At 38.0% G+C, this 25,009-nt stretch overlaps 1 protein-coding gene across 1 annotated transcript in view; it reads right to left on the reverse strand.

The window, feature by feature from the left end:
- The window catches only part of ANKFN1 (ankyrin repeat and fibronectin type III domain containing 1), a 138,885-nt gene that overhangs the window by 95,938 nt on the left and 17,938 nt on the right, over positions 1–25,009 (reverse strand). The window contains exon 4 of the mRNA XM_059997018.1: positions 24,616–24,729. Coding sequence (XP_059853001.1) covers positions 24,616–24,729 — 114 coding nt within the window. The remainder of the gene's footprint in view (positions 1–24,615; positions 24,730–25,009) is intronic.

Consider the following 25,009-nt stretch of genomic DNA (forward strand, 5'->3'; position numbering starts at 1 on the left):
ATTCTTCTAAACTTTTTGTAAACTTAATTTTTCCTAGAGATTTTTCCATACAATACATAATGATTTCCACATGCTTTTTTATAGTTACTTTGTATGGTAATTTATTTAACTAGTTCTCTGTTGATAGATATTCTGTGTTTTACTCTTACGAACTGTATGTGATGTAATTTACTCTTTCAAACAATGATATGAATAATCTTGTGCATATTTTATATTATACATCTCTAAGTGCATCTGTAGGATAAATACCCCTAATAAGGATTGCTAGGTTAAAAATTATTTGCATTTGTAATTTTGATAGATATTGCCAAACTGCCCTCTATAAGAGTCATAAAAATTTTTCTTCCATCATCATTATATGAGAGTGACTATTAGATTAGAGCCTAATCAACAGTTTATGTTAAAACTTTTGGATTTTTGCCATTTGGAAAGGTGAAAAGTGATAGCTCAGGTCAGTTTTTAATTCCATTTCTTTAATAATGAGAGAACTTGAACTTCTTTTTATATGCTTAGGAGCCATCTGTGTTTCTCTATGAACTGTCCTTCTCTCATTTTTTCTTATAGACTTTAAAAGCTGTTTGTATGTTAGAAAGATGAGCCTGTTCCTATTGTATGAAGTTTTGTCTTTTTTATGTTGCTAAAGTTCTTCCTGCTGAAGATATTTTTTTAACGAGGTTGAATTTATTCTAGATTTTGAGTCATGGTTATAAAGGCTGTTCCTATTTTAGTTGTAAAGGATTTCTCTCATGTTTTCTTCTAGAACTTTTATGATTATATTTTATTTACATTGAACTCTCTGATCTCTTTACAATTTATCCTGGAATAAACTGTGAGACACTAATTCAATTACATTTTATTTTTCTATTCAATAACCCTCTTATTGAATTGTACATCTTTTCCCCACTGATTTGTGATACCACTTTTATCTTATTTTAAATTCCTGCATTTAGAGCTACTAACGGATTTTCCCTTCTAACCTATTGACTTATTATGCTCCACTATTTCATTGTTTAATTGTTTTGGCTTTATAATGGGTTAGTATCATGACCTCTATGTTAACCTAATAATAATAATGACAGCATCATCTTACGTATATATAGCATGGTATCATTTACAAAGCATTTTTGCTTATATTACTTCATTTGTTTTGATTCTTATAACATCACACAGGGCAGCCGAGACAGGTGCTTCTGTCCTTATTTTGTACGTGAAGAAACTGAAGCCCAGAGGAGATGAACGGTTTTCCCAAGGTCACAAGCAAAGCTAGTAGGTGGAAGAGTGATGGCTTTTCTCTTAGTGTTACCTCTGCCAATTCATAGTACACCTCTCAGAATATTTCACATATTCCCTAAGATTTCTCTACACCAGAGAGGTTGTTCATTCCCATAGATTAACTCTGTGCTATAGAGTTCTAAGTCTTGCAGATCATCAGCTTTATCTAAACTTCTTTGGATTGAAAAAGGGACAAAATCATGAAAATCGTAGAATGTTAGAGCAGGAGGAGACCTGAGAGATCATAGACTATCCTGGTCATTTTATAAAAAGAGGAAACTGAAGCTCAGAGAAGCTGTGAAATCTGTGCCCAAGGTCATACAGTTTCTAAGAAGTCAGGGTCAAGTCAGAACTCAGAGATAGTCGTTTTCACTTGGTATAATAATGAAGAGAAGGACAAAAATATTGTATGTATTTTACTGAAACTCATCATCTCCATGTTTTTAAGCACCTCCAGGACCAGAAATAATAGGTGTGAATTCATTCATTCATTCATTCATTCAACAAATAATCATGTACCACCTGCCAAGCACTGTGCTTGTCATTGGGTTGATAATGGTGAACTAAAAGTAGGCACAGTCCTTGCCTTCATGGAGAATATAGTCTAGTAAGAGGAACAGATATCAAGCAAATAATAAATGGATAAAGGTGTAATTACAAACTGGGAAAAGACTATAAGGGAAACTTACATGGTGCTCTGAAAGAATATAACAGGAAGACTTAATTATTTAGACTGTAGAGTCTGGAAAACATCCTGCTGTTCCCCCCACCCCCAAAACTGCCTTGCCACGTTGTCCTGAGGCATCTCTGTGGAGACCTAAGATTCCATGGATCAGTTTGAAAACCACTGAGCTAATCTTATTCCCTCATTTCTTCAGAGGAGAGAACTGTGGCTGAAAGAGGAGACATGACTTACCGAGGGATGTCACTTAGCTAGTTCGAGTAGAACCAGGACTAGAACAGCAGCCTCCTGACTTTTTGGTTAGTACCCCGCTTACTGTATAATGAATGACCTCTTAGTGCAGACTCGTGCTCTGCTACCAGAATTTGCAGTGACACCATCCTTCATGGATCATGGGCTCCCAGGAGACTGTGTTACTTTGACTTAAGTTATACCATGCCATAATCAGCACACTGTAGAGAACAGGCAAATCAAGATTTGACAAACACTTGCCAATAAAGCTAGGTAGTTTTTATTTTATTTATTTATTTTTTGGCTGTGTCACACGGCTTGTGGGATTTTAGTTCCCCGACCAGGGATTGAACCCAGGCCCTCAGCAGTGAGAGTGCAGAGTCCTAACCACTGGACTGCCAGGCAGTTCCTGGCTAGGTGGTTTTTAGAATGCAGTTTATCTCATTTTCCTTGAGTGGGATATCAGTCATTGTATTTAAGGGTGGGATGAATATCCCTAAACCAATGCACATTTTTAGAATTTAAACCACTTTGTAGAATATCTTAAACCCTTCCTTTGTCAATGGACAACTCTTTTTTGGCAATCAACAGTTTGACCTAAGTTCTCCCGACCAATTGTTTCACTCCATCAGTGTAGTCCTTAGCACAGACTTAATCTGAAGTAGAAATGGTTGATCAGAATAGAAGAGATTTAACTCCATTTATTTAGATGTGGTTCCTGTGTGTGCCCTGTGCTCATCAATCATGGATGTGCTTCCATTTACCACCTGGGACAGGGGGATTAGGCAGGGGTGATGGATTCTCAACTTATTTAGATGCTCTTTCTTGTAAATGAGAGCTCCTTCACTCATTATGCCTCCCCTCCTTTTCTTAATTTTATTTTTCTTTTCTTTGGGGATGGGGTAGAGTGGTAGAATAGGAGAGTTTTAATATTATTTCCCACATCCATATTTAGCTATTTATAACTGTGTGACTCAGAAGTGATAGAAAAATAAGGACTGATTTTAAAATGGAGGAAAAATTACCCTTTTTATGAAGGGTTAAAGAATGATTACTGTATTAGATTTTAATTTTGAAAAATCAAAATTTCTTTTGTAGATGTGTTTTTGTTTGCTAACTTTCATGGCTGCATTTGAACATAACTTGATGTTTTGAGAATTTTTACACATATGCAAACCCTTCTCTTAAATACATCCAATAATTATAGTGCTTAATTTTTAAAAAAATGGAGGAAAAATTAGTAGAACTCTCCTTTTAAGAAATATTCCAAAGTGCAGGAAAGACTCTAAATACAGAGATGTTCATGACAGCAGCATTTATAATAGTGAAATAGTTGGTAGCAACTTGAATAGCCAACACTCAATAAAATATAGATATATTCCATATAATGGTAAATATGGATGAAAACAGTGCTTCAGAGCAGAAGTTGTAACATGGGGATGTGAAGAGGAGAAGGCAGTACAGTATAGTCATTAAGAGTAGAGGCTCTGGGCTCGATGACTGAGGTTCAGTTGAACTCTGGCGTGGCCATAGGACCTTCAGCAAGTTCCTCTCTTTGCCTTAGGTTCCCCATTCATGAGGAGAGAATGATAATTATACTATTCCGTAGGGCTGTACGAGGTTTAGAAGAAGCAATGCTTGTAAAGCCTTGACCCAGTGCCTGGTACCTGGCTTGACAAATGTTCACCGTTATTATTAAATATATTATATCAGTTTTAATGGATATGTCAAGAAATACTGGACATTCCTTCAAGAAGTAGATTTCTTTGGGATGTAGGATTAAGGGTGAGCGATTTGTTTCTTCGTTTAAAATTTCTGTTCTTTGCAATGTTCTGTAATTATTATGCTTGATTTTCCTTTTGTCCTTCCACCCTCTTTTCACCCCAGAAGTTTTTTTTTTACCTTTACTGTGCTGCTCTGTGTTCCTCTGGGGGCTGACCTTTGTGCATACATTCCCCAGGGCCTTTTGCCCCGCAACTTCTAGTTGGGCTCATCCAGTGCCTCAATCTGGTGGTAGGTGTGTCCTTTCTCACAGCAACTCCTGACTGGTGTCCCAACTCCAGCTTTTCCCCTTACCCCTTCAGGAGTAGGGGTGATAACAGCTTCCCAGTGTTGCTGGTCCTGCATGCTTTGCTATCTCTTGTTCATTTATGAGCCCTGATCAATCCTCTGTAAATAATCCCTTTCTTCAGAATTCAAGCTGAGTGTGTTTTCTGCTGGGACCCTGGATGGTACAAGGAGCATACATAATTTTTATAATTGGAAAATTTGTACAAAGGACCTCCCCCGCCTCCCACCTCCCAAAAGGAAGCACTCTTCGCGACGTGGAGAGGCCTCTCAGTTTCCAGACTTCAGGGTGATTATTTTTGTTTCATTTTTGAGCCCTCACATGAAATTAGGCTTTAGGCTAGAACACCTATTTCTTAGAAAAACACACTTTCTCCTGGAGAGAAATTCTAGAAAGCAGTCGCGGGCTATTGACAAACTATAATGCTGTAAAGGGTTCTGGCCAAAAAGGAATCAAGAGAAAATCTCCATGGGGAGAAGGTGGCTCGGAAAGTGGCTCATCACCTGTGGTGCCAGCTGTGTGCCCAGTTGGGCAGTCACGGACAGAGCTGTGCCTTGAGTGGAGACCTGCCTCTGTGGCCACTGGAAACTCACCAGCCCCTGTGGCGTCTGGGCTCAGCAACTGCCAGGCTCCTAGGGGGTAAGTGATACAGTTTGTTCAGTCCGGGGGTGGGTATGGTGGTATGAGGCAGTGGTGGGGCTGGCTGACGGGGAAAGCGGGGCTCGGCACGTTACAGCGCACTGCTCCGCTGTTACATCTCTAGTGACAGGCTGACTTTTCCTCAGGGGGAAGTGTGGGGAGGAAGCTCACAGTTGCAGGGCAGTAAAGAGCTGCCCGGTGAGCCTCCCTCTCCGCCAAGAGGCTTCGTGGCTCCAGAGTTCCAGAGGGGTGTGCGATGGGGAGGAGGGAGAAATAAGCTGCTGTACTCAATAGTGACGTGATCACCTTTGCAGAAAGTTCCCAGTGGCAAGTGTGTTGAAGACAGCGAGCTTAGGGGAGCCAGCATAGTACAGAAGAGTGAAACTGAAGGCAAGGGGAGGGGCTCTGAGAAGAGAACTCTAAACTACTTATAAAGGACAGGGGTGAAGGGGGAGGCTCAATAAAAGAGGGTGTTGGACAAAGCCAGTTAAAAACTCCAGCCTCAACACTTTGGTCAGTGGCAGGCCCTATTTTCCTTACACTGCGAACTGAATTCTTAGGTGAGTGAGCTTAATTTTCTACACTAACCTCTAAGCCCCATTATCAAGGGGACTGTGTTTATTGTGTTCATTGTGACAGTGAATTAATTGACTACCCCCCATAAAAATGTTGAGCCCTGTGCCAAGTTCTAGGAACACGGAGATAAACAAAAGTCCCTGTTCGCATGAGGCTTACCGTCTGAAGGGAGGGATAGGTATCAAAAAACACGACCACACATTAACAGCCTAGCTGCATGTTAGAGCCATCTCATGGCTCTTGAAAAATATCTATGCTTGGGTTCCTACCCTGCGAAGACTCAGATTTGATTGGTCTTGGAATCGACCCTGGTATGGATCCTAAATGACTCTATTGTTCGGCGTAGTCTGAGAATTCCTGTTCTAAATACTCTCAGGGTTTCATGAAACATTATTCCCAGGAAACATCCAATGATGCTCAAGTTGAACTTGGGAAATAATTTATTATATGTATTAGATATTAAAGACTCCAATAAGTTATATAGTAAAGAAACCTATTTAAACTTAAAAATATATCACAGAAGTAAAGATGTTTGCAAACCGAGACCACTACTTTGGAGGAAAGGTGAAAGACATGATAGAACTTATAATAGGCCTGATTTATATTAAATACTTGAAAATGCTTCCCTGAAGAAATTACTTATAATAGAGCCATGAACAATCAGTGGGCAATGGGAGAGCAATGTTCTAGGCAGAGGGATCATTGTTTTTTTAACTGAAGTATAGTTGATTTACAATGTTTTGTTAGTTTCTGGTGTACAGCAAAGTGACTCAGTTATATATTTTTATATATATATGTATATATATTCTTTTTCATACTCTTTTCCATTATGGTTTATCCCAGGAGATTGGATAGAGTTCCCTGTGCTGTACGGTAGGACCTTGTTACATTTAGACCTATTCTAAATGTAATAGTTTGCATCTACCAACCCCAAACTCCCAGTCCATCCCTCCCCCACCCCCCTCCCCCTTGGCAACCACAAGTCTGATGTCTGTGAGTCTGTTTCTGTTTCATAAATAAGTTCATTGTGTCATATTTTAGATTCCACATGTAAGTGATATCATATGGTATTTGTCTTTCTCTTTCTTAGTTCACTTCGTATGATAATTTCTAGGACCATCCATATTGCTGCAAATGGCATTATTTTGTTCTTTTTTATGGTTGAGTAATATTCCATTGTATGTATATACGTGTGTGTGTGTGTGTATGTATGTGTGTGTGTGTGTGTGTGTGTGTGTGTGTATATATATTACATCTTCTTCATCCATTCATCTGTCGATGGGTCGATGGACATTTAGGTTGCTTCCATGTCTTGGTTATTGTAAATAGTGCTGCTGTGAACATTGGGGTGCATGTATACTTTCGAATTAGTTTTCTCCAGATATTTGCCCAGGAGTGGTATTGCTGGATCATATGGCAACTCGATTTTTAGTTTTTTAAGGAACCTCCATACTGTTTTCCATAGTGGCTGCACCAATTTACATTCCCACCAACAGTGTAGGATGGTTCCCTTTTCTGCACACCCTCTCCAGCATTTGTTTTTTGTACACTTTTTTTTTTTTAAGCAAAAAAGAAATTTATTGGAAGGATTTCTGGGACCTCACAAAATTGACAAGAAAGCTGAAGCACCAGACATGAAAAATGTGCGAGTGAAGAGGTCAGGCAGCTGAAAGCACAGCCGAGGTCAGACCCCAGGAGCAGTATGAATGGGAAACCACTTGGCTCTGCTGCTACCACCATAAAAATCTCCAACTGTTTCAGGTTCTTTGTGTCACCAGGTCAAGCTTCAAGTCCTAGGTGGGGGCATCCAGTTGACTAAACTTAAAACATTCCCACAGCCAGGGAGAAGGAAAGAGAAGACATCCTCTTTTTGTTTTTTTTTTTTAATGGGAAGTAGAGTCCTGCCATTCACTTCATTTGTGACTTATTTCAAGTAGCAGAAGTGTTCATATGCCAGATAATCCTCCTCCATTTTGGAATAGTAGACCAATTTCCACTTGGTAGTCAGGATCAATTATGCCAGCTAACACCATAATTCCCTTCTTTGCCTGTTGTTCCAGAGGCATGAGGAATCTGACGTTCTTGAGTGGCAGCTTTAACTTCCAGTTCAGTGGAATCATGGTTATATTACCTGGTGGAAACATTCTTCCTTCTAGAATTAAAACCACTACAAAACTCCTCAAATCACAAAGGAAGCCAGCAGCATAGAAAGCAAAGAGGAAATGATCTGCTAATATTGGAGAGTCTCCTGCAGAGGTGGAGGGCAGCTGTGGCTCATTGTATGGACAGAGACACAGGCAGTGGCAGCCCTGGGAAGTTCTCATTGGTGTGAGCCCTCTCAGAGGCCGCCATTTTCGTAAGACCTGGCCCCACCCCTATTTGTACATCTCACACCAGTCAGAATGGCCATCATTAAAAAGTGTGCAAATAGGGGTGGGGCCAGGTCTTAAGAAAATGGCGGCCTCTGAGAGGGCTCACACCAATGAGATTTGCATTTCTGTAATAACTAGTGATGTTGAACATCTTTTCATATGCCTGTTGGCCATCTGTATGTCTTCTTTGGATAAATGTCTATTTAGGTCTTCTGCCCATTTTTTGATTGGGTAGGTTTTTTTTGTTTGTTATTGAGTTGTATGAGCTGTTTGTATATTATGGCTATTAATCCCTTGTTGGTTGCATCGTTTGCAAATATTTTCTCCCAGTCCATAGGTTATCTGTTCTTTTTTTTTTGAATTTTATTTTATTTTTTATACAGCAGGTACATATTAGCTATCTATTTAATACATATTAGTGTATATATGTCAATCCCAATTTCCCAATTCATTGCACACCCCACCTCCCCTGCTTTCCCCCCTTGGTGTCCATACGTTTGTCCTCTACATCTGTGTCTCTATTTCTGCCTTGCAAACTGGCTCCTCTGTACCATTTTTCTAGATTCCACATATATGCGTTAATATTGGTTTTTCTCTTTATGATTTACTTCACTCTGTGTGACAGTCCCTAGGTCCATCCATGTCTCTACAAATAACTCAGTTTCGTTCCTTTTTATGGCTGAGTAATATTCCATTGCATATATGTACCACATCTTCTTTATCCATTTGTCTATTGATGGGCATTTCGGTTGCTTCCGTGATCGGGCTGTTGTAAATAGTGCTGCAGTGAACATTGGGGTGCATGTGTCTTTTTGAATTCTGGTTTTCTCTGGGTATATATATGCCCAGTAGTGGGATTGCTGTGTCATATGGTATTTCTATTTTTAGTTTTTTAAGGAACCTCCATACTGTTCTCCATAGTGGCTGTATCAATTTACATTCCCACCAGCAGTGCAAGAGGGTTCCCTTTACTCCACACCCTCTCCAGCATTTGTTGTTTGTAGATTTTCTGATGTTGCCCATTCTAATAGGTGTGATATGATACTTCATTGTAGTTTTGATTTGCATTTCTCTAATAATTAGTGATGTTGAACAGCTTTTCATATGCCTCTTGGCCATCTGTATGTCTTCTTTGGAGAAATGTCTATTTAGGTCTTCTGCCCATTTTTTATTGGTTATTTTTTTTAATATTGAGCTGCATGAGCTCAATATATATATTTATATATGTAAATATATAAATATTTATATATTTTGTAGATTAATCCTTTGTCCATTGATTCATTTGCAAATATTTTCTTCCATTCTGAGGGTTGTCTTTTCATCTAGTTTATAGTTTCCTTTGCTGTGAAGTTTCATTAGGTCCCATTTGTTTATTTGTGTTTTTATTTCCATTACTCTAGAATGTGGGTCAAAAAAGATCTTGCTCTGATTTATGTCAAAGAGTGTTCTTCCTATGTTTTCCTCTAAGAGTTTTACAATGTCTGGTCTTAAAATTTAGGTCTTTAATCCATTTTGAGTTTATTTTTGTGTATGGTGTTAGGGAGTTTTCTAATTTCATTCTTTTGCATGTAGCTGCCCAGTTTTCCAGCACCACTTATTGAAGAGACTGTCTTTTCTCCACTGTATATCCCTGCCTCCTTTGTCATAGATTAGTTGACCATAGGTGCATGGGTTTATCTTTGGGCTTTCTATCCTGTTCCATTGATCTATATTTCTCTTTTTGTGCCAGTACCATATTGTCTTGATTACTGTAGCTTTGTCGTATAGTCTGAAGTCAGGGGGTCTGATTCCTCCAGCTCAGTTTTTTTTTCCCTCAAGATTGCTTTGGCTATTCGGAGTCTTTTGTGTCTCCATACAAATTATAAGAGTTTTTTGTTCTAGTTCTGTAAAAAATGCCATTAGCAATTTGATAGGGATTGCATTGAATCTGTAGATTGCTTTGGGTAGTTTACTCATTTTCACAGTATTGATTCTTCCAATCCAAGAACATGGTATATCTCTCCATCTGTTTGTGTCATCTTTGATTTCTTTCATCAGAATCTTATAGTTTTCTGAGTACAGGTATTTTACCTCCTTAGGTAGGTTTATTCCTAGGTATTTTATTCTTTTTATTGCAGTGGTGAATGGGATTGTTTCCTTAATTTCTCTTTCTGACCTTTCGTTGTTAGTGTATAGGAATGCAAGAAATCTCTGTGCATTAATTCTGTATCCTGCAACTTTACCACATTCATTGATTAGCTCTAGCAGTTTTCTGGTGACATCTTTGGGATTATCTATGTATAGTATCATATCATCTGCAAACAGTGACAGTTTTACTTCTTCTTTTCCAATTTGTATTCCTTTTATTTCTTTTTCTTCTCTGATTGCCATGGGTAGGACTTCCAAAACTATGTTGAATGATAGTGGCAAGAGTGGACATCCTTGTCTTGTTCCTGATCTTAGGGGAAATGCTTTCAGTTTTTCACCATTGAGAATGATGTTTGCTGTGGGTTTGTCATATGCGGCGTTTATTATGTTGAGGTAGGTTCTCTCTATGCCCACTTTCTGAAGAGTTTTTTTTTTTTTTTTTTTTTTTTTTTGCGGTATGCGGTCCTCTCACTGCTGCGGCCCCTCCCGCTGTGGAGCGCAGGCTCCAGACGCGCAGGCTCAGCGGCCATGGCTCATGGGCCCAGCCGCTCCGCGGCACGTGGGATCCTCCCGGACTGGGGCACGAACCTGTGTCCCCTGCATCGGCAGGCGGACTCCCAACCACTGCGCCGCCAGGGAAGCCCCTGGAGAGTTTTAATCATAAATGGGCGTTGAATTTTGTCAAAAGCCTTTTCTGCATCTATTGAGATGATCATATGGTTTTTATTCTTCAGTTTGTTAATATGGTGTATTACATTGATTGATTTGCATATATTGAAGAATCCTTGCATCCTTGTATAAATCCCACTTGATCATGGTGTATGATTCTTTCAATGTGTTGTTGGATTCTGTTTGCTAGTATTTTGTTGAGGATTTTTGCATATATGTTCATCAGTGATTTTGATCTGTAATTTTCCTTTTTTTGTAATATCTTTGTCTGGTTTTGGTATCAGGGTGATGATGGCCTTGAAGAATGAGGTTGGGAGTGTTCCTTCCTCTGCAATTCTTTGGAAGAGTTTGAGAAGGATGGGTGTTAGCTTTTCTCTAAATGTTTGATATAATTCACCTGTGAAGCCATCTGGTCCTGGATTTCGTTTGTTGGAAGATTTTTAATCACAGTTTCAATTTCATTACTTGTGATTGGTCTGTTCATATTTTCTATTCCTGGTTCAGTCTTGGAAGGCTATACCTTTCTAAGAATTTGTCCTTTTCTCCAGGTTGTCCATTTTATTGGCATAGAGTTGCTTGTAGTAGTCTCTTAGGATGCTTTGTACTTCTGTGGTGTCCATTGTAACTTTTCCTTTTTCATTTCTAATTTTATTGATTTGAGTTCTCTCCCTCTTTTTCTTGATGAGTCTGGCCAAAGGTTAATCAACTTTATTTATCTTCTTAGAGAACCAGCTTTTAGTTTTATTGATCTATGCTATTGTTTTCTTTGTTTCTATTTCATTTATTTCTGCTCTGATCTTGATGATTTCTTTCCTTCTACTAACTTTGGGTTTTGTTTGTTCTTCTTTCTCTAGTTCCTTTAGGTGTACAGTTAGATTGTTTATTTGAGATTTTTCTTGTTTCTTGAGATAGGATTGTATTGCTGTAAACTTCCCTCTTAGAACTGCTTTTGCTGCATACCATAGGTTTTGGATCGTCGTGTTTTCATTGTCATTTGTCTCTAGGTATTTTTTGTTTTCCTCTTTGATTTCTTCATTGATTTCTTGGTTATTTTGTAAAGTATTGTTTAGACTCCCTGTGTTTGTGCTTTTTATGGGTTTTTTCCCTATAATTTGTTTCTAATCTCAAAGCGTTGTGGTCAGAAAAGGTGCTTGATATGATTTCAGTTTTCTTAAATTTACCGAGGCTTGATTTGTGACCCAAGATGTGATCTATCCTGGAGAACTTTCCATGTGCACTTGAGAAGAAAGTGTAATCTGCTGTTTCTGGATGGAATGTCCTATAAATATCAATTAAATCTATCTTGTCTATTGTGGCATTTAAGGCTTGTGTTTCCTTATTAATTTTCTGTCTGGATGATCTGCACATTTGTGTAAGTGAGGTGTTAAAGTCCCCCACTGTTACTGTGTTACTGTCGATTTCCTATTTTATAGCTGTTAGCTTTTGCCTTATGTATTGTGGTGCTCCTATGTTGGGTGCATATATATTTATAATTGTTATACCTTCTTCTTGGATTGATCCCTTGATCATTATGTACTGTCCTTCCTTGTCTCTTGTAACATACTTTATTTTAAAGTCATTTTATCTGATATGAGTATTGCTACTTCAGCTTTCTTTTGATTTCCATTGGCATGGAATATCTTTTACCATCCCCACTCTTTCAGTCTGTATGTGTCCCTAGATCTGCAGTGGGTCTCTTGTAGGTTGCATATATATTGGTCTTGTTTTTGTATCCATTCAGCAAGCCTGTGTCTTTTGCTTGGAGCATTTAATCCCTTCACATTTAAGGTAATTATCGATATGTATGTTCCTGTTACCATTTTCTTAATTGTTTTGGGTTTGTTTTTGTAGGTCCTTTTCTTCTCTTGTGTTTCCCACTTAGAGAAGTTCCTTTAGCATTTGTTGTATGGTTTTGGTGGTGCTGAATTCTCTTAGCTTTTGCTTGTCTGTAAAGCTTTTGATTTCTCCATCGAATCTGAATGAGATCCTTGCTGGGTAGAGCAATATTGGTTACAGGTACTTCCCTTTCATCACTTTAAATATATCATGCCACTCCCTTCTGGCTTGTAGAGTTTCTGCTGAGAAGTCAGCTGTTAACCTTATGTGAGTTCTCTTGAATGTTATTTGTCGTTTTTCCCTGTTACTTTTAATAATTTGTCTTTAATTTTTGTCAGTGTGATTACTAAATGTCTTGGTGTGTTTCCCCTTGGGTTTATCCTTCCTGAGACTCTCTGTGTTTCCTGGACTTGGGTGGCTATTTCCTGGAAATTTTTGACAAAAATCTTTTCAGATATTTTCTCAGGTCCTTCCTCTCTCTCTTCTCCTTCTGGGACCCCTATAATGTGAATGTTGGTGCATTTAATGTTGTCTCAGAGGCCTCTTAGGCTGTCTTCATTTCTTTTCATTCTTTTTTCTTTGTTCTGTTCTGTGACGGTAAATTCCACCATTCTGTCTTCCAGGTTACTTATCCGTTCTTCTGCCTCAGGTATTCTGCTATTGATTCCTTCTAAGGTATTTTTCATTTCAGTTTTTGTATTGTTCATCTGTTTGTTTGTTCTTTAATTCTTCTAGGTGTTTGGTCTTTAATTCTTCTAGGTCTTTGTTAAACATTTCTTGCATTCTCTCGATCTTGGCCTCGGTTCTTTTTCCAATGTCCTGGATCATCTTCACTATCATTATTCTGATTTCTTTTTCTGGAAGGTTGCCTATCTGCTTCATTTAGCTTTTTTAGCTTTTTTAGCTTCATTTAGCTTTTTTTCATTTAGCACTTCATTTAGATTTTTTTCTGGGGCTTTATCTTGTTCCTTCATTTGGAACATAGTCCTCTGCCTCTTCATCTTGTCTGTCTTTCTGTGAATGTGGTTTTCGTTCCACAGGCTGCAGGGTTGTAGTACTTGTTGCTTCTGCTCTCTGCTCTCTGGTGGATGAGGCTTATCTGAGAGGCTTGTGCAAGCTTCCTGATGGGAGGGACTGGTGGTGGGTAGAGCTGACTGTTGCTCTGGTGGGCAGAGCTGAGTAAAACTTTAATCTGCTTGTCTGCTGATGGGTGGGGCTGAGTTCCTTCCCTGTTGGTTGTTTGGCCTGAGGTGACCCAGCAGTGGAGCCTGCAGGCTCTTTGGTGTGGCTAATGGTGGACTCTGGGAGGGCTCATGCCAAGGAGTACTTCCCAGAACTTCTGCTGCCAGTGTCCTTGTACCTGTAGTGAGCCACAGCCACCCCCACCTCTGCAGGAGACCCTCCCACACTAGCAGGTAGGTCTGGTTCCGTCTCCTACAGGGTCACTGCTCCTTTCCCTGGTACCTGGTACGTGCACTACTTTGTGTATGCCCTCCAAGAGTGAAGTCTCTGTTTCCCCCAGACCTGTCAAAGTCCTGCAGTCAAATCCTGCTAGGCTTCAAAGTCTGATTCTCTGGGAATTCCTCCTCCTGTTGTGAGACCCCCAGGTTGGGAAGCCTGATGTAGGGCTCAGAACCTTCACTCCAGTGGGTGCACTTCTGTGGTATAATTGTTTTCCAGTTTGTGAGTAGCCCACCCAGCGGTTATGGGATTTGATTTTACAGTGATTATGCCCCTCTTACCATCTCATTGCAGTTCTCATTTGTCTTTGCACATGGGGTATCTTTTTTGGAGAATTCCAGTGTCTTCCTGTCAATGATTATTCAGCAGTTAGTTGTGATTCTGGTGCTCTCGCAAGAGGGAGTGAGCGCATGTCCTTCTGCTCCACCATCTTGAACCAATCTCCTCTGGCCTCTTCTTCTATGCTATTAATCTTTATGAGCCTACTGGAGGCTGGAGGAGAGAGTTCATTCCTTGGTTTCTCCAGCTTCTAGAGGCTGCTCGCATTCCTCTGCTTCTGTGTCCCTTCTTGGTGTTCGTTCATTTTGTTTTGGGTTTCCTTTGCCATGCAAAAGCTTATAAGTTTGATTAGGTCCCATTTGTTTATTTTTGCTTTTATTTCTATTGCATTGGAAGACTGACCTAAGAAAACATTGGTACAATTTATGTCAGAGAATGTTCTGCCTGTGTTTTCTCAGAGTTTTATGGTGTCATGTCTTATATTTAAGTCTGTGAGCCATTTTGAGTTTTTTTAGGTGTATGGTGTGTGGGTGTACTCTAACTTCATTGATTCACATGTGGCTGTCCAGCTTTCCCAACACCACTTGCTGAAGAGACTGTGTTTTCTCCATTGTATATTTTTGCCTCCTTTTTCAAAGATTAATTAACTGTAAGTGTGTGGGTTTATTTCTGGGCTGTCTGTTCAGTTCCATTGATCCATATGTCTGTTTTTGTGCCAGTACTATCCTGTTTTGAATACTGTAGCTTTGTAGTATTATCTGAAGTCTGGGAGGGTTATGCCTCCAGCTTTGTTCTTTTTCCTCAGAATTGCTTTGGCAATTCTGGATCTTTTATGGTTCCATATAAATTTTAGGATTGTTTGTTCTAGTTCTGTGCAAAATGTCATGGGTAATTTGATAGGGATTGCATTGAATCTGTAGATTGCTTTATCAGTGTTTTATATTTCTCAGCATATAAGTCTTTCACCTTGGTAAGGTGTATTTCTAAGTATTTTTTAATGTGATTTTACTTTGTCTTTCTGTTATTTCATTGTTAATGTAAAGAAATGCAACAGAGTTCTGTATGTTAATCTTATATCCTGCTACCTTGATGAATTCGTTTATCAGTTCTAGTAGTTTTTGTGTGGAATCTTTAGGGTTTTCTATATGTAATATCATATCATCTTCATATAATGACAGTTTTACCTCTTCTCTTCCAATCTGGAAACCTTTATTTCTTTTTCTTGTCTGCTTGCTGTGGCTAGAACTTCCAATATTATGTTGAATAAAAGTGGTGAGAGTGGGCATCCTTGTTTTGTTCCAGATTTTCATGGGAAAGCTTTCAGCTTTTCACCATTGAGTATTATGTTGGCTGTAGGTTTGTCATGAATAACTTTTATTATGTTGAGATGTGTTCCCTCTTTACCCACTTTGATAAGAGTTATTATCATGAATGGATGTTGAATTTTTTTTTTTTTTGCAGCCCACGGGCCTCTCACCGTTGCGGAGCACAGGCTCCGGACGTGCAGGCTCAGCGGCGATGGCTCACGGGCCGAGCCGCTCTGCGGCATGTGGGATCTTCCTGGACCGGGGCACAAACCCGTGTCCCCTGCATTGGCAGGCGGACTCTCAACCACTGTGCCACCAGGGAAGCCCAGATGTTGAATTTTATCAAATGCTTTTTCTGCATTTATTGAGATGATCATGTGGTTTTTGTCTTTTCTTTTGTTAGTGTGGTTTATCACATTGATTGATTTGCATATTTGGAACCATCCTTGTAACGCTGGGATGAATCCAACTTGACTGTGGTGTATGATCTTTAATTGTGTTGTTAGATTCAGTTTGCTAATATTTTGTTGAGAATTTTTGCATCTGTGTTCATCAAAGATATTGACTGTAATTTTCTTTTTTGGTATTTCCTTTTTCTGGTTTTGGTATCAGGGTGATAGTGGCTTCATAGAATGACTTTGGGGGTGTTCCCCCCTTTTCAATCTTTTGGAAGACTTTGAGAAGGATCAGTACAAGTTCTTCTTTGTATGTTTGGTAGACTTCCCCAGTGAAGCCATCTGGTCCTAGACTTGTTTGCAGGGAGTTGTTTTTGTTTTTTTAAACAGATTCTGTTTCACTTCTAGTGATTGGTCTGTTCAAATTATCTGTTTCATATTGATTCAGTTTTGGTGGACTGTATGTTTGTAGAAACTTGTCCATTTCTTCTAGATTGTTCAATTAGTAGGCATATAATTGTTCATAGTATTCTCTTATTTTTTTTGTATTTCTGCAGTATCAGTTGCTATTTATCCTCTTTCATTTCTTTTATCGTTTATTTGGGTTCTCTCTCTTTTCTTGATGAGACTGGCCAGAGGTTTGTTGATTATGTTTACCCTTTCAAAGAACAAGCTCTTAATTTTATTGATTGTTTTTCTATTTCTTTTAATCTCTATTTTATTTATTTCCTCTCTGATCTTTATTATTTCCTTCCTTCTGCTGACTTTAAGTTTTGCTTTTTCTAATTCTTCTAGGTGGTAGTTTGGGTTGTTTGTTTGAGATTTTTTTTGTTTTGTTGAGGAAGGTCTGAATTGCTATGAACTTTCCTCTAAGAACTGCTTTTGCTTCATCCCATAGATTTTGTATGGTTGTGTTTTCATTGTCATTTGTCTCAAGGTATTTTTAATTTTGCCTTTGATTTCATCACTGACCTATTGGTTTTTTAGTAGCATGTTGTTTAGTCTCCATGTAATCTTTGTTTCTCATTTCTCTTTTTGTGGTTGATTTATATTTTCATACTGTTATATCAGAAAAGATGCTTGAAATCATTTCTACCCTCTTAAATTTGTTGAGGGGGTGTTTTGTGTCCTAGTACATGGTCAATACTAGAGAATGTTCCGTGTGCACTTGAAAAGAATGTATATTCTGTTTTTTTGGGGTGTAGTGTTCTGAAAATATCATAAGTCTTAACAGTTCTGTTACATCACTTAGGATATCTGTTGCCTTATTGATTTTCCGTCTGGAAGATCTGTCCGTTGATATGAGTGGGGTGTTTAAGTCTCCTACTACTATTGTATTTGGCAAAGGGATCATCATGTGCAAAGAACATGCAGCGGGGGAAATGGTTTAAGATCAGAAAGAAGGCCAGTGCCACTGGAATGTAGGAGGTGAAGGGAAAAAAGAAAAAGACAAGATTTCTGCCTTCAAGGAACTCCTCATACCTTAGAGAAAAATATTCCAAAAACTCCTTATTACTCTATGGATCTATGCTTTTCCAAATATAATAGGAAGAAGACATCAGTGTCAGGAATAACCCTTCACTAGCTGATATAAAAACCCAGTTTCATGTTTGTCCTTACCTAGCTTACATAATTTTTTGAAATAGCAGATATGCTTTCATAAGTTGTTGGCTTAGGCTAATGCTAGTATTAGGTCATGTTTACTGAGCATACAGCCTGGCTAAGAAAGAGAACTGACTTGGAGATTGAATCAAGATGCCAAACTGACACATGCCTGCCTACCCTTTTTCTCTCCAAATCTCTTAAAAGATAAACAAGGTATGTAAAAATATATCAGTTATTTAGAAAACAAAAAAGTGAGCCATACATACCCATTTCTCTCCTCCTCATTTCCTCCTTAATTTCTAGCAACCACTAATCTGTTCTTTACTTTTATAATTTTGTTATTTCAAGAGTGCTATATAAATGGGATAATACACTGTGTAGCTTTTGAGGATTGGCTTTTTTACTCAGCATAATTCTCTGGAGATTCATCCAGGATGTTGAGTATATCAATAACTTTGTTCCTCTTTATTGCTGAGTAGTATTCAGTGGCATGAAGGTACCACAGTTTGTTTAACCATTCACCTGTTGAAGGATATCGGAATTGTTACCAGTTTGGGGCTATTACAAATAAAGCTGCTGTAAACATTTGTGTACAGGTTTTTATATGAACACAAAACTTTCACTTTTATAGAATAAATGCCCAGTAGGCAGTTGGTAAGATGTATGGTATTTTCATGTTTAGTTTTTTAAGAAATTGCCAGACTGTTTTTCAGAGTGCCTGTATCATTTTACATTCCCACCAGCAACGTATGGGTGATCCGATATCTCTGCATTCTAGCCATTTGGTGCTGTCACTATTCTAAATTTTTTGGTACTGTGATATGCATGTAGTAATATTTCTTTGTGGTTTTAATGAGCCTTTCCCTAATGGAAACCTAATGAGTTATTATTATACAGTGGAACATGAGCAGAGAGTATTCTGAGAGGGAAAGTAAAAACTACTCTTGGGAAAATAGGTACCACCCTGAAAGGATCATTTGAAATGAATTTTGAATAAGATAATGGTAAGTAGGGTAAGAAAGAAAAAAATATAATTAGAGATTAGAGGAAAATACATAGGAAAGGAAATGTAATCAAAGTATACTACTTGAGTTTGCAGTGTCAAAAACTTACACTCATAATAGTATAAGCATTGTTGCCTTAACTAAAAATAGAAATATAATTATATTGAGAGAATAAGAAAGTGTAGATGAGTGTGGTATTGTGAGAGAGTTAAATTCTTTTCTGTTATAATTCTAATTCCATACATAAGACCTGCAATTGCTAAATCAAAAAATAGCCATAGAAGCTTATTGATTAAAGTAGACAAGTAACTATGAGAAGTGGAGGAGTTAAAAAGCGGCTGGCTCTGAGGGGAAGAAGGATGGTAATAATGGAGCAAATAAGGGTTGTTTTTTCATTATAAATAAGCCTTTCAGTACAAATTTGCTTTTTAATACTATTCTTATAAGGATATATCACTTTGGACAAAAAAAAATTAAAAGTGTATAGAAAGAGACTCTCAGAGTAAATAAATTTAACTCTATACTTTTTACAAGAGACAAATGTATTTCAAATGTCATGGAAAGGATGAAAATGAAAAGATAGAAAAGACAGGAGGCAAATGGAAGCATAGAAAGCAATGTTAATTACAAACAGAAACTGAGTCAAACAGCATTAAGCAAGACAAATAAAGCAGCTTCTCAGAGATCAAAGATTAAAGGGACAAGTACTTTAGAAAAAAAACAGGGATTTAAATAACACACACACACATTCCCGCTTTATACCCAATGGGGTTTACACATTCTTTTCAAACACCAAGTATGGTACATATCCACGATTCATTGGTTAGCCACAGGTAAGAATTTTGAAAAATCTCAACAGGGTACAGTCCACATTTTAAATTTTTCTTATTGTAATAGAATACAATTAGAAATTAACAATAAAACTATGGCAAAAGATATGGCCAGTTAGAAGTTTAAGATAACTCATCTAAAAACTTTGGTTAAAGTGGAAATGAAACAAACTGTAAATTATTTATAAATAAGTGATCATTATAGCAATGCATTTTAAACTTTTTGGGTATGGACAAAACAGTAATCAGGGAAAAATTATAGCCTTAAAATCCATGAATTAGAAACAAAAATAAAGAAGTAAATTAAGTTTTCAAAAAAAAAAAAAACTAGGAAAGAAGTAATAAAGTAAACCCACGGAAAGCAATAGGAATTGGCAAAGCTAAAGCCAAACATTAATAAAATAGAAAATAAGCAAGAAACACATTTTATGAATCAGAAAAGTTAATTCTTCAAACAAACCAATAAAATAGACAAATGATCAACAATTCTAAAAAAAAAGGGCACAAATACATGACTTTTGAGGTTCTAAAGGGTCTCTAACCACAGGGGAGATTTAAAAATTGTGTTCAACAGTATATCAATAATCATAATCCAAATGAAATGTCTGTAATTTGGTGAAAGATATCTACCAGAAGATTACAGTAGACATCATACTTAATAGTAAAATATTAGATGCATGTTGACAAAAGCAGGTAAGAGAGAAGAACACCTACTATCCCAGTTACTATACACAATATAATGGGAACTAGAATTCACATTGATTCTGGTTAATGAAGTGAGATCTGAAAAAGAATGCAAAGTATTGGAAAGGAAGGGACAAAATGATCCTTTCTTGAAGATGAAATGACAAAAAGTATTCATGAGGTGCAGGACAATCTACTGGGGAAAAAAAGGCTGTTACTAAGAGAGTTCAGTAAAGCAGTCAACTAAAGATTGTTTTAAAATTACAATAGCTCTTCTACTGTCCCACAATAGCCCATTAGAGAATATCTTGAAAAGAGAGTTCATTTATAATAGCCACAAAAACTGTAAAATATATCCAGCATGAAACTTTACAGGAAAGAAGACCAATAAATAAATAAAATTATTAAATTTTCCTGAATATGTAAAATTCAACTTTATTAGGAAGATATGTCATGGATGGGAAGTCTTTCCAAATTAATTTAGGAGTATGATGGTATCTCAATAAGATTTAAAAAATTAAAGTTGACAAGCCAATTCTAAAATTCATTTTGAAGGGAACATATTACCACAGGGAGGGACTTGCTATACCAGATGTTAAAATATACTATGAAGTTATTATATGGCATTAGCATGAGTATAGGCAGATCAGTGAGACAGAGTATATGAATACATAAACATTTCCACTTCCAGTTTACAATCCCAGAAAAAAATATTCTCACAGGTAAGAGACACATACTAGGATTGCAACATTATGTAACAGGAAAAAAATTGAAACCACCTATGTTCATCCGTGGGAGAATGATTAAATACATTATGGCATCTCTGTCTATGGAATAGCAATACTATACAGCTATTTAAAAGAATGAAGATCCAAACACACTGACATATATATATTGTTGAACTGAAAAAAAATCTAGCTGTGTAACTAGACAAATAGTATGATATTTATATTAGAGCACACAAACAAAACTATACATCTGTGTGTATATACATATATGTGTACGTGCATCAAGAAAGGATTTGTAAGGGTATACATTAAACTCATAATAGAGATTAACTTGGTGATAGGGATGTGACCTTGGGGGAAGGGTAAATCTTGACTTTTTATTTTTCATTGGAGTATAGTTGATTTACAGTGTTGCATTGGTTTCAGGTGTACAGCAAACTGATTCAGTTATACATATACATATATCTATTCTTTTTCAGATTCTTTTCCCATTTAGGTTATTACAGAATATTGAGTAGAGTTCCCTCTGCTCTGCAGTAGGTCCTTGTTTGATTATCTGTTTTATAAATAGTAGTGTGTATATGTTAGTCCCAAACTCCTAATTTATCCCTCCCCACCACTTTTCCCTACAAAGGCTTTAATAATTTGCTATTAAAGCCTTTGTAGGGAGGAATTAGGGTGGCAGTTTCTAATTTGTGAGGGAACAAGATGAGAAGAGAGGTGGGGAAGGGCATCATCCAAACCAGGGTGCTGCCCACATGCACTGGAATGACTACAGCAGCATCACGTCATTGGCAGACTCCAAAGTGTGACCACTTCAAGGCCTGCTTTTGAAAAAAAGCTAGAAAATAATTCATCCAGTAGATGGAAAATAGATGCTGCACTGCACCTGTTAAAGGATACCTTCCTATCCACCCCTAACCCTGCAAAGAGCAGTAAAATCACTTTTGAAAATGTTTTCTGCTTTGGGACTACTGGGAAATGACATATCCTCTGCAAATGAGAGCTCCAGGTAGGTCACCCAAGGCAGTGAGGAGAAAATGTGGAATGAAGTTCTGGCAATTGTCCAAAGCATCAGTGTATCTGAAATAAGTCTAGTTTTGCTCTGTAAGCCATGAAACCTGGTGAGATGGGACCAAAAGGTGCAAGCATTCTTTGAGTCCAAGGAGGAAACACCTAGAAACAGACTGTAGCTCTCTTAGCTTCATTTCTCTGTTTTCAGGGAAGATGCAGGCAGAAAAGTCCAGGGGGTCTCACTCAAAACTGTTTTCTGGGTTTTAAGCTGAAATTTACACCTTTAATCTCCAAATTGTGATGGCAGCTGGCCTGGTACATTGCCCTCAGGGCCTGAAGAAGGTGTATAAAGGATGCTCTTTAAAATATTTCTGGATATCAACAAACTTTTTTTGAAAAAAGAAAACCCAAACCAAACCAAAACAAAACCCGACATGTTGATGAGTTGAGTGTAAATAAGAAGAAACAGAAGGATTCAGATTTTCTTTCAAAAACTGGCTTAACATGAAGGGGGAGAACATCCAGGTGTCAAAATAGGCTTGAGGTTTTGCTGAACCCAGAAGTTCTGGAGAACAGTATGAGATGTTTTTGCCAAACCCTAAATACTGCAGGGTTAAACCTTCCCTCTAACCCATTAGATAATTGCCATTTCATTTTGTGGATTTCTTAATTGTTTCTTCTCTTTTAATGCAAAAAAAATAGCCTTGTCTCAAGGTAATTTTGCTAATATTTTCATAATTAAATAATTACTTCGACCCTGAATTAAAAACTGTCCTGCTGTCTCTAGGTACAGTAGTCTGGCAGCTGTTTTAAATTTAAATAGCCCTTGAGAGCAGTCAGGTTAAGGACTCAATTTATAACCTTATAAATTAACAGAGGGAAACCTACTCCATAATGCAACAGACAATTCTATTTATAATGCTTAATTAAGCCCCTCCAGTCACTAACAAAACCCATTTGTGACCTTTCATTTCAACCTCCCCCAAATGCAAGCAAGTCTCCTGAGATGATATGTGTTAATATGTGAATGTTGATAGAATTTGCTGGCATTATGGTCAGGTATTATATACCTGATGGTCTGGATAAATTAGCTCCTGATAGCTCACTAATCAAATGTAAGAAAATGTCAAGTTGGGCAGCATTGATGAAACCCTTTAGCAAAACCCTGGAGAGAGGAAGAAAGAAAGGAAGATGCCCATGTCTAATATTGCCTGCAAGTCCTTGCTCTGAATTTCAGAAAGTCTTGGCAACCAAGAGACAGTATCAGAATTGTATTGAAGGATGGCTGTGGGCAGCCATTCTTGGTGGCTTGATTTATTTGCTATAAATGAAGGCAGCTTCAGGCTACCTTCTCTTAGCTTAATACAGAAAACCCGAAGTGATAACCAATTCAATGCTGTTTTACCTAAGATATTACAGAGTGGAGTTATCTGGAAAATTCCAAGTAACTCAGAAAGCTACAGGGTGTGGGTAGACTAATGTTTGTAGACATAGGAGTGTCTCCTGGGAACAGTCCCTAGAAGGAGAAAGGAAGCACGTATACTACTCGGACACTTTTGTGGCCCAAGGGAGTAGTAGGGACCTGAACACAGGAATTCTTGGAATATGGCCTGGCATCTTGGAATATGTGTGGAGAGTCTTATCAGGTTTTAGGACCGTTCGGGGTATTTCCATATGTAGAGTCAGCATAATGTGATACTTATGGCTCTGCTGCAAGTCTTTAGGCAACCCTTAATTTCATTGCTTCAGTTTTCTCATCTGCAAAATGGGAACCATACAGTACCTACCTTATAGGGTTGTTGTGAAGAATAAATAGAGTTAATACATATATAGGCTTTAAACAGTGCCTGGTGCATAGTAGGCACTATGTAAGCCTTGGCTGTTATCATCGTAGCATCTCCATAAAATCTTCTCCTGTGGGCTCTCTCCTTTCCCAGTGCTGCTATAGCAGTCAGGTCAGGCTGTTGTGACCTCTCTCCTGAATAGCTTCCTAATTCATTTCCTTATTCTAAATCCATATGTCTTCCAATACATCATACACAGTGTTTGCACTTAAATCTTTGAAAAGTCTACTTCTGATCTTGTCCCTATCTTATTCAGTGGTCCGCAGAGTTCATCACGTAAACTCTAAATTCCTCATTCTACTCCTTCGTCCTAACCCTAGTTTCACTTTCTAATTACATTTCACTGCTTCTTCTCACGAACCCTCCCCTGGAGCCACTGCAAGCTCCGTTACTCTCTTCTACTTGTTCTGGCATGTTTTTGCTTTTATACCTGTGCTCACTGTTCTCTCCACTTGGCGTTCACTTTCCTCCCAATATCTTCTGCTTCACCTCCCAGCTGTCCTTGAAAACAAGGCCTGATTGCCACTGCTACCCTGGGGCCTTTCTGATTCTGTCATTTAACCATCCCTCTTTCTTTTCTGACCTCCAATGTTGTTGTTGTTTTAGTTCTCAACCCTAGTTACCTGCTATTACAGCTATTAATTTATATGCCCCCTATTCCATATCTTAGCCTCTGAGCCCTGTAAATCAAGGCTGATTCTTTAGTGTGTCCTACTCAGTCCTGTCCTGAACCGTATGCTATGCACAGAGCAGGCCCTCTGCAAACAGGAATTAAATATTAATACTAATATTAATTGGGTCTGTGACTTATTCTTAGTCACTTTATTGCTCTGTGTTTGACTGCCTATGGAAATATTTCAACTCCAAAAAGTAAATAGGATGAAAAAATACCATCAGCAGGAAAAACAAACATACAAAATGCACAATTGATCTCCAAACAATGGATTGTTTTTTAAGAAGGAGCAGTCACAAAAATATTTGGAATCCAGTACCTTTATATCTGGTTACTACAGCTGCGTTGACACTAAGAGGCTCATGAAAGCTGACCGTGAGTGATGTGCTGCTGGTTACCATGAGACAAGCATTGGTTGGCACCTCAGGGGCTCCTGGGACAGAAGGAGAAGCACAAGGATCTTAATATAGCAAATCCTTTTCAAACAATGTTCCTGCCTCTTCAAAGGGTACCCCGAAACACACACTATGGAAACATTTGTTTGTAGAGCCTAATAGATTTTGCTTTTGAACATTTTCATTAGAAGTCTCAATGGCCTTTATTCATTGCTAGTGTGGTCTTATTTGAGCATTAGAACATCTTCTGAAGGGGTAAATAATACCAGTTAAGCCTTCTCAAATTATCTGAGAAACACAATAGGAGATTGGGCTGGA

This window comes from Delphinus delphis, chromosome 19, assembly GCF_949987515.2.
Source record: "Delphinus delphis chromosome 19, mDelDel1.2, whole genome shotgun sequence".
NCBI classification, from domain to species: Eukaryota; Metazoa; Chordata; class Mammalia; order Artiodactyla; family Delphinidae; genus Delphinus; species Delphinus delphis.